We start from the raw sequence: 16,816 nt of genomic DNA, 5'->3' as shown, positions 1-16,816 counted from the left end.
AAAGGAAACAATTAATAACCTGAGAAGAGAGTCTACAGAGTGAGATAAAATCTTTACCACATGAACCTCTGATAAAGCATTAATCTCTAGGATATATAAAGAACTCAAAAAACTTAACACCAAAAACAACAACAAATAGCCCAATCAGTAAATGGGGAAAGGAATTGAACAAGACACTTCTCATAAGAAGAAATACAATTCATCAACAAATATATGAAAAAGTGTCCAACATCTCTAGCAATTAGAGAAATGCAAATCAAAACTACTCTAAGATTTCATCTCACTTCTATCAGAATGGCAATCATCAAGAACACAGGTAACAATAAATGTTGGCGAGGATGTGGTGAAAAAGGCACACTCATACCTTGCTTGTGGGACTGCAAATTGGTGCAACCTCTATGGAAAGCAGAATGGAGATTCCTCAGAAAATTGGGAATGGAACCACCATTTGACCCAACTATCCCACTCCTTGGTTTATACCCAAAAGACTTAAAATCAGCATACTATAGTGATGCAGCCACATCAATGTTTATAGCAGCTCAATTCACAATAGCTAGACTATGGAACCAACCTAGCTGTCCCTCAATAGATGAACGCATAAAGAAAATGTGATATATATACACAATGGAATATTACTCAGCTTTAAAGAAGAGTGAAATTATGACATTTGTCAGTAAATGGTTGGAGTTGGAGAATATCATGCTAAGTGAAATAAACCAGTCCCACAAAACCAAAGGCCAAATGTTTTCTCTAGTATGTGGATGCTATTCACAATAAGGTAGGGGGTACTAGGGAGGAATTAGCATTACCTTAGATTAGGTAGAAGGAAGTGATGAGAGATGAGGGGAAGGGATGTGGGGATAGGAAAGATAGTAGAATAAAACAGACATTATTACTTTATGTATATATGTGACTTCAAGACCAATATGATTCTGCAACATGTACACTCAGAAAAATGAGAAATTATATCCCATCTATGTATATCGAAGTGCATAAATGCATTCTACTGTCATGTATAACTAATTAAAACAAATAAAAAATTTAAAATAAAAACACCCTAGAACAAATCATAGGCATAATTTTATACCTGATTTGTATAATAGATGGACTCTGAAACAAGATTACTTTCCTAGTATTACAGAGTCAATCAGAAGCAAAACTGGTCCAAGACATCATTCAACATTCATTCTCCTCCTATCCAGTTTCTAATCACAAAAATCAAGATGATTTATGTTGCCAGAGAACTCAAGGAAGGTAGGATAGTACCCGCCTATGTTAGATGATATGACACGTCAGTTATGAGCTGAGACGTCTCATCCTCTGAGCTTTTGAAGAAACAGCATATGTTAAGTCACAGTCACTACTTAGATGGCATTTGAGAAGTTGTTCTTTCTGAGATAGATTATTTAATGCAATTTCATCATCTTCCTGTCATAAGACAGACACTTTTCTATGTTAAAAAGGGTTAAGACCACTTGAATCAAACTGTGAAATATGATATGTCAAGAACTATCTAATGTTTTGAACAACCAACAATAAAAATTTAAAAAAAGGGTTAAGAAAATGAATAATGGATAATAAAGGCCAGCAGTGTACTAAAATAAGATTCCAATCTGGACTTTCAGTAATTGCTCTCAAGTTTTGGATGCACATCAATTCTGCTCATTTAGATTCCTTTATATTTTCATTTTCCTCTAAGACAAACTATTAAAGTACACTGGCTATCAAAATCCCAGAAGACCTGCATCTAAAGGACAAGAAAAAGTATGCGATACTTTGCTTATTTAATAAGCAACTGTTTCAAAAGAAGCACTTCAAAATAAATATATAAAAAAGTACTTCTGTAAACAAATATTGGCAGGGTGTGGTAGAGTCCATAAATAAGATTAAAAGTAAATTTCTTTAGGCTCACAGATGAGAAAACGATTAATTACAGTTGGGAGCTTGGTCTATAAGAGCCGTTGGTCACCACTTGGATCCAGACTCATGCAGTGTAAATGATTTGGCAACCAACTGTAAAATGATCTATTTATATGGAATCTGTGATATCCTTGATTAAAATTATGGAAAGGTCAAATGGAAAAGCCAAAATACACTCTGTCTCTATTTGTTCAGTAACATGGCTTATGAAGTAAAGAATCTCTTTGTTCTACGAATTTGGTTAATTTAGATTGAACCAAATACTACTCTGAGGGTCTCATCTCACTTGGTTTCAGGGAGTTTCCACAGGTGGATGGTTTTCTGTTACTTGAATTTTCACTTCCCGTTCTTTCTTCCCACATATCAAATGCCCATGATCCTCGAGAAGGGGGGAATGAATATTGTCAGTAACAAACATTTTAAAGTGTGTCTGTGACTTTCCAACAAAGAGATCAAGGCTGGCTTTAGCTGTGGGACCTAAAAGAGGAAAAAGGAGGTGACATCCACGTCTCAGTGTTGGCACATCTCCCACATAGGGAATATCATTGCACTGCTAAAGGTTTCCCCTCTTTATCCTTTTTCAGGAACTACCATAGCTCTTCTGATGTACCCATTAGCAGATATGTTGTCAGAAATATGCACAAGCTCACTCAAGGCCATGAGGTCCAGTATGAACAACAACTAGCACAAAGAACAGAACAATCTCCTTCAGTGGACCCAACATCACAATATAGAGAAGGGAGTACCAGGCAAACTGGGCTTGGATTTTGGCTTCTGAAAACAGCACCCTCAAACTCCCTCACCAAGTTTTGAGGAAGTTACTTCACTCCTCTCATTTGTGAAACTGGATTTGAAAACACCTACCTCATGAGGTTACTGTGCAAATTAAATACAAAATACAGGCAAAATTGTTAGCACAGTGTCCAGTATCAGATAAGATCTAAATATGAGGTGCTAAGATTACTTCCAGCTCTATGACCTAGAGAAAGAATTTGCTCATGAAAAAAAGTCAGCTACCTCTCAAGGTTTTTGTGATGATTAAACATACACATATAGTCTTATTAAAACACAGTTTATGGGCTGGTGTTGTGGCTCAGAGTAGAGCACTCACCTAGCATGTGTGAGGCATTGGGTTCAATCCTCAGCACCACATAAAATAAAATAAAGATATTGTGTCCACCTATAATTAAAAATAATTTTTTTAAAAAAACACAGTTTACTAAAATCTCCTAATAAAATGCCTGGCATCTGAAGTATATTTATTAAATATTAACCCAATCTGAACATGTACCCTCGACATAGTTTCTTAGGATTATAATAATGTGGAACTGATTAAGCTGATGTAAGCAAGAAAAAGTTTAAGATTATTCTCCACAACAATAAAATCTTTATGTTTTATCTCATTCTATTTAAGTGGCATCTTAAGGAAATTGAGTAACTAGAAAATAGATGCAGGATGAAACTGAATACCTTCTTGCTACATGGTCATGTTAAATTTATTTTAGGGTTCTAGATAACTTGAGCACACTAGCATCTCTTGATAAAGTCATGTATTTGTGCTTCAAATTTCTAGGTCAATTAAAAAAAAGGTGAAAATGGTTTTGGAGAGATAATGAAGTAAATCAAGAAAACTCTGAGAAGCAGCTGCTGGGGAAATAACCTGCCACCTTCTTAGCCTTAAGTTTTACTAAATTAATAGTAAAGTTTTCTTTGCTTTTTCTTGTTTTTACTCTTCATTTGCCTAAATGTTTTTTAGCAGGCTTAATGCTTCAGATTTTCTCTGCGGCTAGGCAAGTTCGAGTTGCATCTTCAAGCCACAGGCACTCTTCACAAGCTTGCCTAGAATGCTATGCTGGAAGTTAGAGAGCTGAGTTACTACGGAGGTATGAAGCTGGATGTATTTAGCCACTATTGCCATAAAAACACCTCTATACCCACCTAAATTTATATACTTAGGATGTATTATTCCGGGGAACTTTTTCAAATACTTGTTTTATACAAATTCAAAGCTGGAGAATTTTCCAGGTCTGGTGATAATCCAAATTAATTGCTTTCCTTTTTCTAAGTCCTGCAAGAATTATGCAGAAACTGCTAAAATACAGTCTTAGAGAGTAAGAAGAAATGAACATGATGAGCACTTCAAGTATCTATGGTTTTTCTCAAAAGACCATATTACCACAAATGATGAAACATCAGCTATGCGGGTGAAGGATTTTCACAAGTGCAGGCTGGAAGTTTTCAGTACTTGTACTTCCTGGCTTTACCACTAGTCTATAATTTAATCCAACTTCAGAAAAGGGGAACAACACACAATAAATGAAAAACTGCACATAATATGATATGGTTGATGGAAGATAAATTAGGATGATCTCTTTTCCTCACTGTTTTTTAATGGGCTTTCTAAATATGAAACACATATTGACTGTAACATTAGACCACAGGGGACCCAACCCAGCAGTTCTTTTTAATGGATATCACATATTGGTGAACTGCACGTATTAGGATAATAGGAAAATTATGGAGAAAGAAATAATATTAGAATTCTACTTTGGTGACAACTGTTTTAGAGCATTTGGAAGCCTTCTCATGCTGTGAATAAAAAATGTATAGAAATGGAAGCCATGGCTCCTAGCAGTCAACTGGCTTGGTCTCGTGGTTTCACACAAGGAAAAGGTCATCTTTTACTCAGACTATAGACAGTGACACACTCAGAACCTGAGAGAGAATTTCTTCCTCTTAATCACTCATCCATTATTAAGCATGTTCTCCTTGGAACAGTCAACAATGAATCAATAAAATATATTCCCTCTGTTAATAATATAGTATCTATCCCCTTGAGGCTATTTTTCCTTGCTTTTAGAATTTGTCATTTTTAGCAAACCATCTTTCTCCCCCAGATATAAAAATCAACACCTGGTCAGAAAATTTACTTTGAGCCTTTCTAAAATATTAACATGCCCTTGAGTGTGCAGTCAGTTACAACCTTTATACATTAGAAAAGTAAACAGGGATACTGGAATATAAATTTATTTTTAAAGTCAAGGTCAAGTGAAAATTGGACCTCTTTTTGTTTAGAAATAACAGTATTTTACAAACTATACCTTTTATAAAAAGCAATCTGTGTAGATATGTATGCAAGTATTCTACTTCATCACAAGTAGCACAACTTAGAAAGCATGAAACAGACCCTCAGTAAATATTTGATGACGGGCAAAAGAGAAAGAAAAACAGGCAGGGGAGAGAAGAGAAAATGAGATGGAAGGATGCCCATGTCTTATTTCCTATTTACAAAACTCTATCATTTATGTTTTGATTGAATTATACATATGTTTCTTAGAAGAACCAAACACCACTTTGACTCTGTGGTATTAAAAGCCTTTTTCTACATGACTGTATAGCTTAAAACACTTCTGTAGTTTTGAGATTCAGTGGAATAATACTGAATATTCCAACTGTATGCACTCAACTCCTTAACTCTTCCCCTGAAATACAGCTTCAAGTATTCCACATTTGTCTACAATAGCACACTGGTGGTTAATTATGTGGGGGAATAAAGTTACAATGAAAGCATAATTAATATTTTTCCCTACAAAAATCGTGGAAAAACAACTATAAGATTAAACCAATTGGGGCATCTTACAGAACAGTGAGAAATATGTCAAAGAACAAATTTTTACTCATTGTCTATTAGATGACCAGCAATTTTATATACATTTTAATGTTTACAGTAACCCCTGAGAGTAGTCACAATTACTATATAACTAACATATTATAAAACAAAAAGATTAAGTAATTAGCCTATCTCAGGATCACGCTGCAAGAGAGCATCAGCAATGAAATTCAAACTCAGTCTCCTTTACTGCAAAGCAGATGTTTTTGTCTACTTTATCACACTAACAATTTTATAATGATGAGATGGGATATGGTAAGCTATCCTTCAACTGGATATTTTTTCTTTTTCCTTTTGGCTTTTGAACTATCTTCTTTCCTGTATACTTCTGCTATGTAACCACCAAGAACAGGGTGGGAAATATAATATTCACTGCCTCTATTAATTCATAGCTATCCCATTTCCAAGAAAAGGGAATTTTAGCATCAAAATCATGCATCTACCCATGAATATCAACCTTCCTAGTCAATTGTCCTTCTTAGATCTTCAGAAAACTTAAATATATGACTTGGGTTACCAAGCAATAATTGAAACTAAAAGGAAAGGAGAAAAGGTATGAAGAAATGAAAAGCTCACAAGTGATGAGGTTTTCTAGAATAATGAGAACAAGAAAGACCAGAAAGAAGAAGATGTGCCTTCACAAAGACAAAAAAAAAAAAAAAAAAGGGTATAATACATTGTGAGCATGAAGACAGTTTTCTTTGTGATTAGTGACCTCTATTTGCATTTCTGTAAAATCATTTCTGAGTTTGCAGGATCACAACTTCCGCGCAGTTGCTGGTTCATTGTTACATACTGTCCCAGTGTTGAAAAACAAGTCATCCGCCAGCTTAAATATTATTGACTCATTGATTGAATGCTTTTACTAAGAGTGCATGTCGTGATGAAAGGCCAGTCTTTTGTTGTTTTTAGAATACTTTCTCGAGCTGTATGTGCAACTGTATTGTTCTCTCATAGGCATTTTTCAGTTTGCTGTTGAGAAGTACTGAATATATGATAGATCTATACAACTTGCTACTCAAACTATGATGATTATGGGGAAGTATTAGATTGTCTAACAGTATTGAGGTTATGAAGGAAATACACAACCATTAATATTATGGTAGTTTTGTAAAACATGAGATTGTTATAAAACTATGACTTTATCCAAACTACAAATAGGTTTCACCTCCATAGATTTTTTTTTAAACCCCTCCTGTTCATGTATACATCTTTTGTGAGTGCCACTAATCTGGACCACTCTAGAAAGAAGTGGTGCAGACAACCATCTGCTTGATGAATGGGCCAACTGCCCAACAATGTATGATTAAAAAGGAAAATGATGAGGACAGGTTTGTCATTCAGACCTAAATACTAACCCTAAATTTTAATGAATAATAACAGCAATAATAATGCAACTAACAGTTAACTACTTATTACATGTTAAAAAAATAGCATAATCACTAACTATATTCTCTTCTTTTTTATCTCTGAAACAATTCTATAAGGCATGTACTATTGTTAACCCCATTTTACAGATGAGGGAGGTGAGGCTACACTAACTTGGAGAAAGGAACTTGCCCAATGACACACATTTGGCATTAGCCAATCTGGGACTTGCAATAAGATTTTCTGACTTCAAAGCACTGCTATGCTGTTTTACTGGTACCACCTAGAGAGAGCAGGAATTGTCAGAGTCCTTCTGAAATGACTCCATAGTTATTTAGGACACATGTTTTACACAACCCAGGGAAAATAAGTAAAGGAAAAACTACTACTTTTGAAGCCTGTACGTGCCAGGCATGTGTAAATGGTTCAGCCCTCAGTATCACCTTTTCAACAATACAAAGATCCTTCCTGAAAGGGAAATTACATGGAAAATCTTTGTTGCATTTTTTTGTGGTTTTTTACAAATGAACACACTCTGATATGTCTTTTGTTGGTTTCACATTATCTTCTTTGCCAGCATCCAATTGAAACAATGAATATATAAGTTTCCATTAGCCTCAGGTACCCATGGAGCTGACATTAGGCCTATCTTTTGTGTGTGACAGGTGTGCTGACAAAGCCCTTTGTGAGCACCTCAAACCACAGAACAGCTGAGTGGTAATTTTTTCCTTTAGGAAATTTTGGTGGATGATTACTCAGACCTACCTAACAAGTTATAGATGTTTTAAAAAATAAATAAATATATACATGTGTATAAATAGAAATAAATAACTGAAAAGGAAAGTTCAAAAATCCCATAACTAAATGTGCCTGAGAATCCAATATTTTGAATGTGCAGACCTCCCTGAGAGTCCATGCTGAGTGGCTACAGAGGGTTTACCCCACTTTTTTTTCAGGAAGAGCTCCACATAGTTGTTTCCTGGGGGAACATATTCAATTGATTTCTGACAATATCTGCCATGCCATCCAGTTCTAAGCACTTTTTAAATTATGATATATTTCAGATCAGGTTACATCTTAGCACTATTAATCTGACACAACCTCCCACAAGCCATAAAAATTTTAGTAGCATCTTATTTATCTTTTACATTCAAAAGCATTTTGACTCTGATCCATAATACAATCATGTGTTTTTTACTATAAATATGAAAAGGTTTTCTCTCAGAATTCATAATTCAAAGTGGATATCGCATGTATGTGCTCCACATTTATGGCCCAGATTTACACCACCCCCAGAATACTGTGGGACTTCTGGTGCCACAGGGCCTTACTCAAAAAGTGTGACTTGTATATCAATTTTTATTTTAAGGGACATCTGCCTATGGCTAAATGCATAACTTGGAGTTACCAGTATAGTTGTCATCTGTATGATACTCACCTTTATTCTACCAGAGCAAATTTAAAGCAACTTTTCTTGAAGTGAATCTTTTTTTCAAAAACCTTGTATAAGATAAATCATTGATGAATAATTCCAGGAAAAAAAATTCAAAAACAAGAGTTTAACACTATTTTTGTGAAAAAGTTCTGATACTGACTTAGGTTTGGCAAGACAGATACTAAAGTGTTGAGATGTAAAGAATCACATTCCTCATCCAGAAGTTGCTTTTATGTCTTTGCTGACTCTAGAATATAAATCTACTCCTAGAACATAACATGTTCTCTTTTCTTTTTTTATTTTTTGTTCCTTCTTCTTTTTTTCTTGTTTACACTGACTACTAGAGATGAACTGCAAGTTTCCACTTTTATCATTAACTGACTCTAACATGAATTTCTTTTCTAATTTCATGCTTCAAATTAGATAAAGTGAATTAGTATCATCTTTGATTCTTCTATAAAATTTATGATGCATTTCTTAAAAGAAGAGATCCCATAGCAATCTATAAAATATGGACAAAAGTTCAGAAAATTAGGACTTTTTACCTATTAACATATATATATACCTAGGTCTCCTCAGTTACCACTTAAAACTAAGAATAGCTGGGCTATGATCCCAAAGGCTTGGGAGGTTGAGGCAGCAGGATCGCAAGTTCAAAGCCAGCCTCAGCAAAAGCAAGGTGTTAAGCAACTCAGTGAGATCCTGTCTCTAAATAAAACACAAAATAAGGCTGGGGATGTGGCTCAGTGGCCAAGTGCCCCTGAGTTTGATCCTGGGAAAACCAAAAATAACGTACAAATTAATTTCTGCAAATACTGCGACTTGAATTAATTTCAAAGTATTTTGGACTTCAAAGTCTTCTGAACCAGATATGTTCACATTCCAGAGCTCCTCTTTTCACTTACTGACCAAATCACATGATAAAGAAACCTCAGACTTAAACTCAGGAGGGATCCTTAATCCTAGAAAATAAAATAAGACCCTTTCCTCAGGATCATGAAACCATACCGCAAATCTGCAAGCCCGGAGCTTACATCTTCCACCAAACACAGGCACTGAGTGAGAGGTCCTCACCTGGGTCGGGTGGCACACAGGCACAGGAAAAGTGTGTGTTGTAGCCCACTTTGAAGTCAGAGTTGATGGGGTAGTAATCTGCTAGCTTGATCATCTTCTTGAAAGCATCATAGATAAAGATGAAGCTAATCAGAGAGGAGAAGCCCTCTTCTGTGAAACGAGTGAAATACTGCACCAAGAAGCTGGCGTCAGTGGCTACCAAAATGAGACACAGGAAGGCTGACCACAAGCCGATCCAAAGGCGAAACTCCAGATAGTCAAAATTATGGTCCCTGGAAAGAAGAACGAAAGGTATTTAGACTCCTCTCCAATGAAATACACAAAATACAAAACTACCAAATGCCTACAGTACAAGCTTACTTTTAACCACCAGATACAAAGCTTGATTTTATTTAGAAAGACTTGAGATTCAGGATTTGGTTTAGTGATATTATTATGCAACCATATATGATTCTGAAAGTTTCAGGAAAGCACATGGAAAAATACTCATAAACTGTATATGAATAACTCACTAATTTTCTCACTCAAAAATATGGTCCCTCCATTCGTGAAGCTCACATAGCAAACAATCTAAAAGGAAAGCATTGAAAGCTCATATATATTTGATAAATGTCAGTTTTACTGGCTAATAAACATGTTGTGACTCCAAGTCACTCAGGGAGATGAACTGATAAAAATAATTACATTATAAAATACAAAGTGATTGTGTCTTGGAAAAAGGAGTAAATAATTCTGACAAGTAGATGGATAAAGTTTTATGGGGCAAAAAAGGGTGTCTACGAATAAGCAGAAACTTTCCAAACTTACTAGGAAGAGTCAGACCAGGAAGAGAAAAGAACATTAAAAAGAGATGTGGCATAAAGTGGCATAAAGCACACTGTGGACAGAATGCCACCAGCAAGAGGAGACAGGGAGGAGACAGGAACAGAAACATGAGCTGCTGTCAGATCAAGTAAGGTTTTTTGTCACGTGATAGCCAAATACCATCACTTTTCACACAGTTGCCCAAAAATTTCATGTCCTTTGCTGAAACTGGGTACAAAGCATCTTGTGACCACCTTTTTCTTGCCAATGCTTGTCCCACAGCAGACTTAGAATAGGTGACCTCTATCTAATGAGGTTACTCTCTTTTGATATCTTCCCCATTTCTTATAAGCGAGTTAGCTCAGGATTTCCAACTATGAAAAGATGGGCCAAGTGCTGACATATTATGATTTCAAACTGATTCTCATAAAATTATGTAGAGAGTACCTTACAATAATGTTTAACTCATAATTTATCTGTGATAAAAGCAGATAGGAACACTTCATACCTAGAAACCAAGAACTATGCATGACTGAAGCTCTTGAGCCCACAGGTTTCTAACAATTGTTAACAATGTATTTTAGCACATTTCCAAAAGCATCATCTTTGCTTTCTCTACCGCTGACCCAGTTTGGGCCACCAGTGAGTCTTTTACCTGTAAGAGCCTCTGGACTGATACCTATGCCTATCCTACTCAAAATCATTTTCCACACCACAACCAAAATGATCTCTTAAAATGAAAATAAGATACCTCAGATTAAGACCTTTGGATGGCTTCCCATTGCTCTCAGAATAAAATTTAAATTCTCTATCTCTTGCAGTGCCTGGCATATATGAGGTACCCAATTAAGACTTGCTAGATGAATGAATGTGAGCCTGTATCTTAAGACTTGACTGAGACAGTGACTACATTTGTCTATGAACTATTACTTTTAAGTAGGAGAAGACTGACCCTGTGTTAGCTAAACACTATCAAACACTAGAATTAACAGCTCCTTAGACACTGTGATGGTTCATTTTATGTCAACTTGTACCCATATATTTAGTCAAACATACTGAGTGTATAGGTGAGGGTGTTTTTAGAGAAATCAACATTTAAATTGATGAGCTTTGAGTAAAGCAGATGGTGCTCCATAATACCCATGTGCCTCATCCAATCAGCTGAAGACTTACTAGCACAAAAAGATCGGCCTCCCTAGAGGCATGAGAAGAATTCTCCAGTAGACTGTCTCTAAACTTTATCTACAACATCAGCTCTTCCTGGTTCTACAGCAGACTCCAACACTTCAGACTCAGCAGAAACACTGGTTTTCCTGGGTTTCCATCCTGCCAGCCTGTCCTGAAGATTTTGAACTTGCCAGCCTAGAAAAGCATGTGATCCAATCCCTTATAATAAATATCTTTCTGTATATGCATCTTATTGGTTCTGTTTTTCTGGAAAATCCTTATTAACACAGATACCAATTTGTCAATATGCCTCATTTTATAGATGAAGGTATCAAAGCAACTGGAAGCTAAGTCGTTTACCCAGTGTTAAGGTGTTAATGCTAGGGGTGGGCCAGAAACTAAGTATCCCGATTCTTGGACTCCTCCTTTTAAAAATTACACCATGAAAATAAATAAAAAATAAAATAAAAATCAAAGGGAAGAAACACCACAGATCTCTTTCTTTCACCTCCCTATGAGGACACAGGAAAAGGGCGGCCATCTACAAGCCAAGAAGACTTCCCGCCCCAGAACCCAAATCCTGCCAAAACCTTGGTCTTTGACTTTCCAGCCTCCAGAACTGCCAGGAGTAAATCTTTGTTGCTTAAGTAAAAAAATAAAAATTACACCATGATTCCCCTATATGACTTATACTTAGCTCAAGACAGGTTTGGCATCAACATCATCTTCGTTTCCCTCCTTTCACCAAATTGCATGAATTAGCATACATTGCCAAAGCAGGTAGTTACTGACCTTGAGGTAGAAAATTATCTCCTATAGATTTTCTGAAACTTTCTGAAGATGGTTTTCCCATTCCCTTCCAGTTCCCTTTATGGCTATAGTCCTACTGTTTAATCCTATGTGTGTCTTTGTGAAATAAGTACACTACAGAATAATACTACAGAACAAGCTGAGTTGTAGGAATTTGAGATAATTTACATTATCATCCAATGAGTCAGTGTCAGATAAGAGTTAAGAAACACTTTTTAGTACCTCTGATCCAAGAGACATTTTCCTTAAAAGTTTAGAACAAAATAAAAATGAGTTTAGAACAATGGCCTTGCTTTCCTACCAAGATGAAAGTTAGAGCAATCTTGATTTATGTAGGAATGCGAACAAGGGCCAGGCATGGTAGCACATGCCTGTAATCCAAGCAACTCAGAAGGCTGAGGCAATAGGATCTCAAGTTTGAGGTCAGCCTGGGTAACCAGAATATAGTGGTAAGTTTTCCCTAGGATCAATCCCCAGTACCACAAAGAATAAAAAAATGCTAATGGTTATTATAAAACTGTTGTTCATAGGTACAGGTGAGAAACAAAGTTATTAACTAGCTAATGGCTAGGAACACCATAAGTTTGGGTACGAAGGGAAAGGCACAGATAAACTTCAATCGTAAACCTAAACAACATACTCAAGTTGCTCTAATAGCCAAACATCCTCCAATAGTAGTTCAATGAGAACAACCTAAATGAAATAATTAAAACCAGTGGCACTTCATTAAAAAATCATGTGCTGAGAGCAGCAAGAAGAAAAGAGAATGAGAGATGAGAAACTTTTAAATAAATTGATGATCTATAATGACTACACCGAACCCATAAAAAAAGAATCTACCCGTATCTCCAAAAATGATAAAATATGTTGGGGAAAATCTGGGTAAGACAAAACAAAAAGTTTCTTTACTAAAAGACTTCTCAGATCCCAGGAGGAGGATGCAATACAGAGCACTTTCCAGACTGGCTGGGAACACAAAAGCCTTTTTCCATGGGTCATCTAATGGGCTTAGGAATCGATGAGACACATTTTGGGAAATAGAAATTTACTAAATACTTTTAATCTAGACAAAATATTAGCACTGCTGCTACAACACAAGCAAATGAATACATTCACAGCACATGAATGAAATGTTTGCAGCATATTACTCAATGATGGATTTAAAGCATGGTTTCTCAAATGTTTCTCATTGCTTTACAACTGTTTTCAAATAAATTACTTGGAACTATGCAACAGTACCAATTATGATGAAACAGAAGGGAAAGTGAGAAAGGAACTTGCTTAGTGAAAGGAAACCATCTCTATCCTACAATTATCTAAAGCAAACCAGGATGCAAACATTTTCTGTAGATTAAGGCTCTGATCACATTTCATCCAATAAATCTTTCTGCAGAGGTTGTGCGTGTTTGTTCCTGTTTATAGTACATGCTTGTTTAATCTTTCCACAAAGGCTTTCTTGTCTCATGAAATGTTTTCTTAAACATATAAAAACTGTTTGACTCCTTCTATAAACTGACAGGAATAAAATTCTTTCCAATGTTCTTCTCAGAATTACTACAGAGATCTGTAATAATGTCCTACAGAAAACTCACAAAATTTAAAATTTAGGACTTTAAATTCTCAGAAGATTCTTCCTGGTGTTTTCAATCCAGTTTTCCAAAAAACTCATTCTCTCCTTGATCTTGTGGTCATTTTTTGTGACACACACAGTTTTAAAGTTTTGAGTCCTTAAATCCATGAAGTACTATGTAGATAGTGACTATACTCTACTTAGAGTCCTAAAAATGTACAACCTAGAATATGGAAACAAGGAGTGCTAGCAAGTCACTGAAATTCTGCAGTCTAAGGATTGAGACCTGCCAGTAAAGGTATTCACTCCAGAGGTATCCAGGACACTAGAAAGAAACCAGAAAACTCCATTTTATTTTGAATCTATGTGTGTGCTAACATGGTCACTTATAAAATTCACTTAACTCAATGCTCCCCTTCTTAGAATGAGAATTTTCTAAGGGAAAATACTGATATTATTGTCATGCTCATTAGTAGTGTCTAGTGATTCCTTAAGAGGCATGGGCTCTGGAGTCAGAAAGGAGAAAGTCAAATCCCAGCCCTACCACGCACTGGTGATGCAACATTTGGTAATTTACTCACTTGCTCTGTGCCTTCTTCCTCATCTATAAATAGGATGCAGTCCTTACCTTACAGGATTGCTACAAGAATTAAATGAATTTGTACATGTAAAACACTTATGAGAATACTTAGTATGTGATCAGCCTCAAATGTCTGTTATTATTCAGTTGAGTTTTGAAAGCTGTCTTCAATGAAGAATACTGGAACTGGGGTTAGGAGCTGTGACCAAGTATCTTCTCTCTCTCATTTAGAAGCCATGAACAAGTCATTTAATTTATTTAATGAATCAGTTAGGATCACGACAGAAAACAGCATTCTCGAGTGGGAGTCTGAGGAAAACTGAACATAGGTGCTATTTGCAGAGGTGTAAGAATGGAGAGGCGCTTCTGGACTAGCAATAGCAGGAAGCCATGACTAACTGCAGGCTTGAAAAGAACCAGGAAGGAATGGAGTCAGCAGAGCCTGGTAAGGGCTACAGCCAGGTCAGAGGATCCACCTGACACAGGCTAAAGTCTTAGGGGATAAGCCACTGCCAGACTGCTATGCTAAAGCAGAAGTGGGGCCAGGCAAACATACTGGGACCTCTCTCTCTTCCTGTCCTGCTGATGCTCCAAATAGCCAAACCCAGCAGGAATCCTGAAGGCAAATGAACCTGGGGTCTAGTCCCTAGGTGAGGGACCCTAGGGCACAAAGCAGGACAGTAAGAATGACTGGGAAAGGAGAAAGCAGAAAACAACAGATAGGAGTGAATTGAACCAAATGTAAAATAAGTGCTGGGCTATGTAATTGTAAGGTCCTTTCTGGTTCTGAACCTTATCATCACAGTATTCAGCCTGATTCTTGGATCTATCTAACTGCTATTCTGTGCTTTATCTGGACTATGAATGTTCTATGATCCAACCATTCTAATTTATAATTAGGTGTGTATATACATACTTGCTGAAATTAAATAGAAGCCTCTCAAAAACTAAGACGGGTCCTGTGCTGCTTAAAATAGTGAGTGGTTGACCCGCAAAGAGACAAAAGATCGCTCCAGAGACAGCAGTGCCCAGGAAACTCTCCAACACACCCTGAAAGAAAGAAAATACAGGTGTTAAATAAACCAATCTATTTTTCTTCCACTTGTGATGTTAGCAGGAAAATGAAGCTACTTGAATACATTATTATTAGGTCTCTAGCAAACAGACCAAGAATGAAGAAAGACTTACTGACATAAATGCTGCTACCATGTATTTCATCTCATATAGTTAGTCATTCTTGTTCAAGGGCTGGATTGCTCCAAAGAACTATAATGACTGTAATGACTGGTATATAAAGCATAAAAGGTAGCTCTCATCCTTACTTAAAAAAAATTGATGATTCTGTCAATAAAATGACATTTTATAAGCCCATGAAATGGGTAGAAATCACTTGGTACTTTTTTCAATGTTTTAGCCTGATTTCACCTTGCAGAGTAGGCACTTTAAAGCAGCTGTATTTTATGCACAAGCTACTTTTTAAAAAAAATGGAGCAAACTGTATTATATGCACTTATGGATATATCAAAATGAAAGCCACTATTACATAGAACTATAATTCATTAGTAAAAACATTAAAAAGAAGGGGCAATTTCCAATGTCCTGCAGTTACTTCTTTCCCAACATTTTACATACAACACTGCAAATGTGTTTATTCCTGTCTCTCCTTTTAGCAAAACAATATTTTTTTTCTTTCTGTTTGTATACAAAGTATATTCATACCAATTCGTGTCTTCATACATGTACTTTGGATAATAATGACCATCACATTCCATCATCATTTCAAATCCCATGCTCCCTCCTTGCCCTCCTACTCCTCTGCCCTATCTAGAGTTCATCTATTCCTCCCATGTTCCCTTTCCCTACCCAACTATTTCAGAAAAGCTTTTGAAATGAAGTGGGGAGCAAAGGAGATATTTTTTAAAAAATGATTTATACTCCATCCTGAAATTTCTATAACACCAATTTCAAAAAATGTTATATACTCACTGTCAAATCTAAATTTATATACACACTTCAATTAACTTTATCTCTCAAGGAAACAAGTGTGTAGGGATATGAATAGTTAAATTTGTATGGTCATATCTCCTTGTAGGTATATCTATGGAAAATAATCTGCAATTTTCCTTTAGCATAACAAGAACAAAGAAACACATCATCAAGCACCAGAAATTTACAAAATGGCCCTAACTTTCTTAATCATGTCACTGAGGACCAAAGCTTTCAATGATGACAAACTGACCTGTTTATTTTTCATTGTTTAAACATCAGTTAGAATAGCACATGTGTATTTGTAGGAAAGGTCTATCTGTAAACTTACAATAATATTTTACCAAGGAATGGTGTTTAAATGTAAAAAGATGACAAGGACCATTCATTCACACAAAAAGCTATAAATCTGAAAACTAAAATTTATCAAAC

General features: G+C 36.0%; 1 protein-coding gene across 3 annotated transcripts in view; it reads right to left on the bottom strand.

The window, feature by feature from the left end:
- The window catches only part of Slc4a4 (solute carrier family 4 member 4), a 327,804-nt gene that overhangs the window by 69,595 nt on the left and 241,393 nt on the right, over window positions 1–16,816 (bottom strand). For all 3 annotated transcript variants that reach the window (XM_076865382.2, XM_076865383.2, XM_076865381.2), the window contains exons 13-14: window positions 15,315–15,448; window positions 9,468–9,739 (exon numbers count right to left, since the gene is read on the bottom strand). In XM_076865382.2, coding sequence (XP_076721497.1) covers window positions 9,468–9,739; window positions 15,315–15,448 — 406 coding nt within the window. The remainder of the gene's footprint in view (window positions 1–9,467; window positions 9,740–15,314; window positions 15,449–16,816) is intronic.

This window comes from Callospermophilus lateralis, chromosome 8 (genome assembly GCF_048772815.1).
Source record: "Callospermophilus lateralis isolate mCalLat2 chromosome 8, mCalLat2.hap1, whole genome shotgun sequence".
In the NCBI taxonomy this organism is placed as follows: Eukaryota; Metazoa; Chordata; class Mammalia; order Rodentia; family Sciuridae; genus Callospermophilus; species Callospermophilus lateralis.
This window is presented reverse-complemented; position numbering and strand designations above follow the sequence as displayed.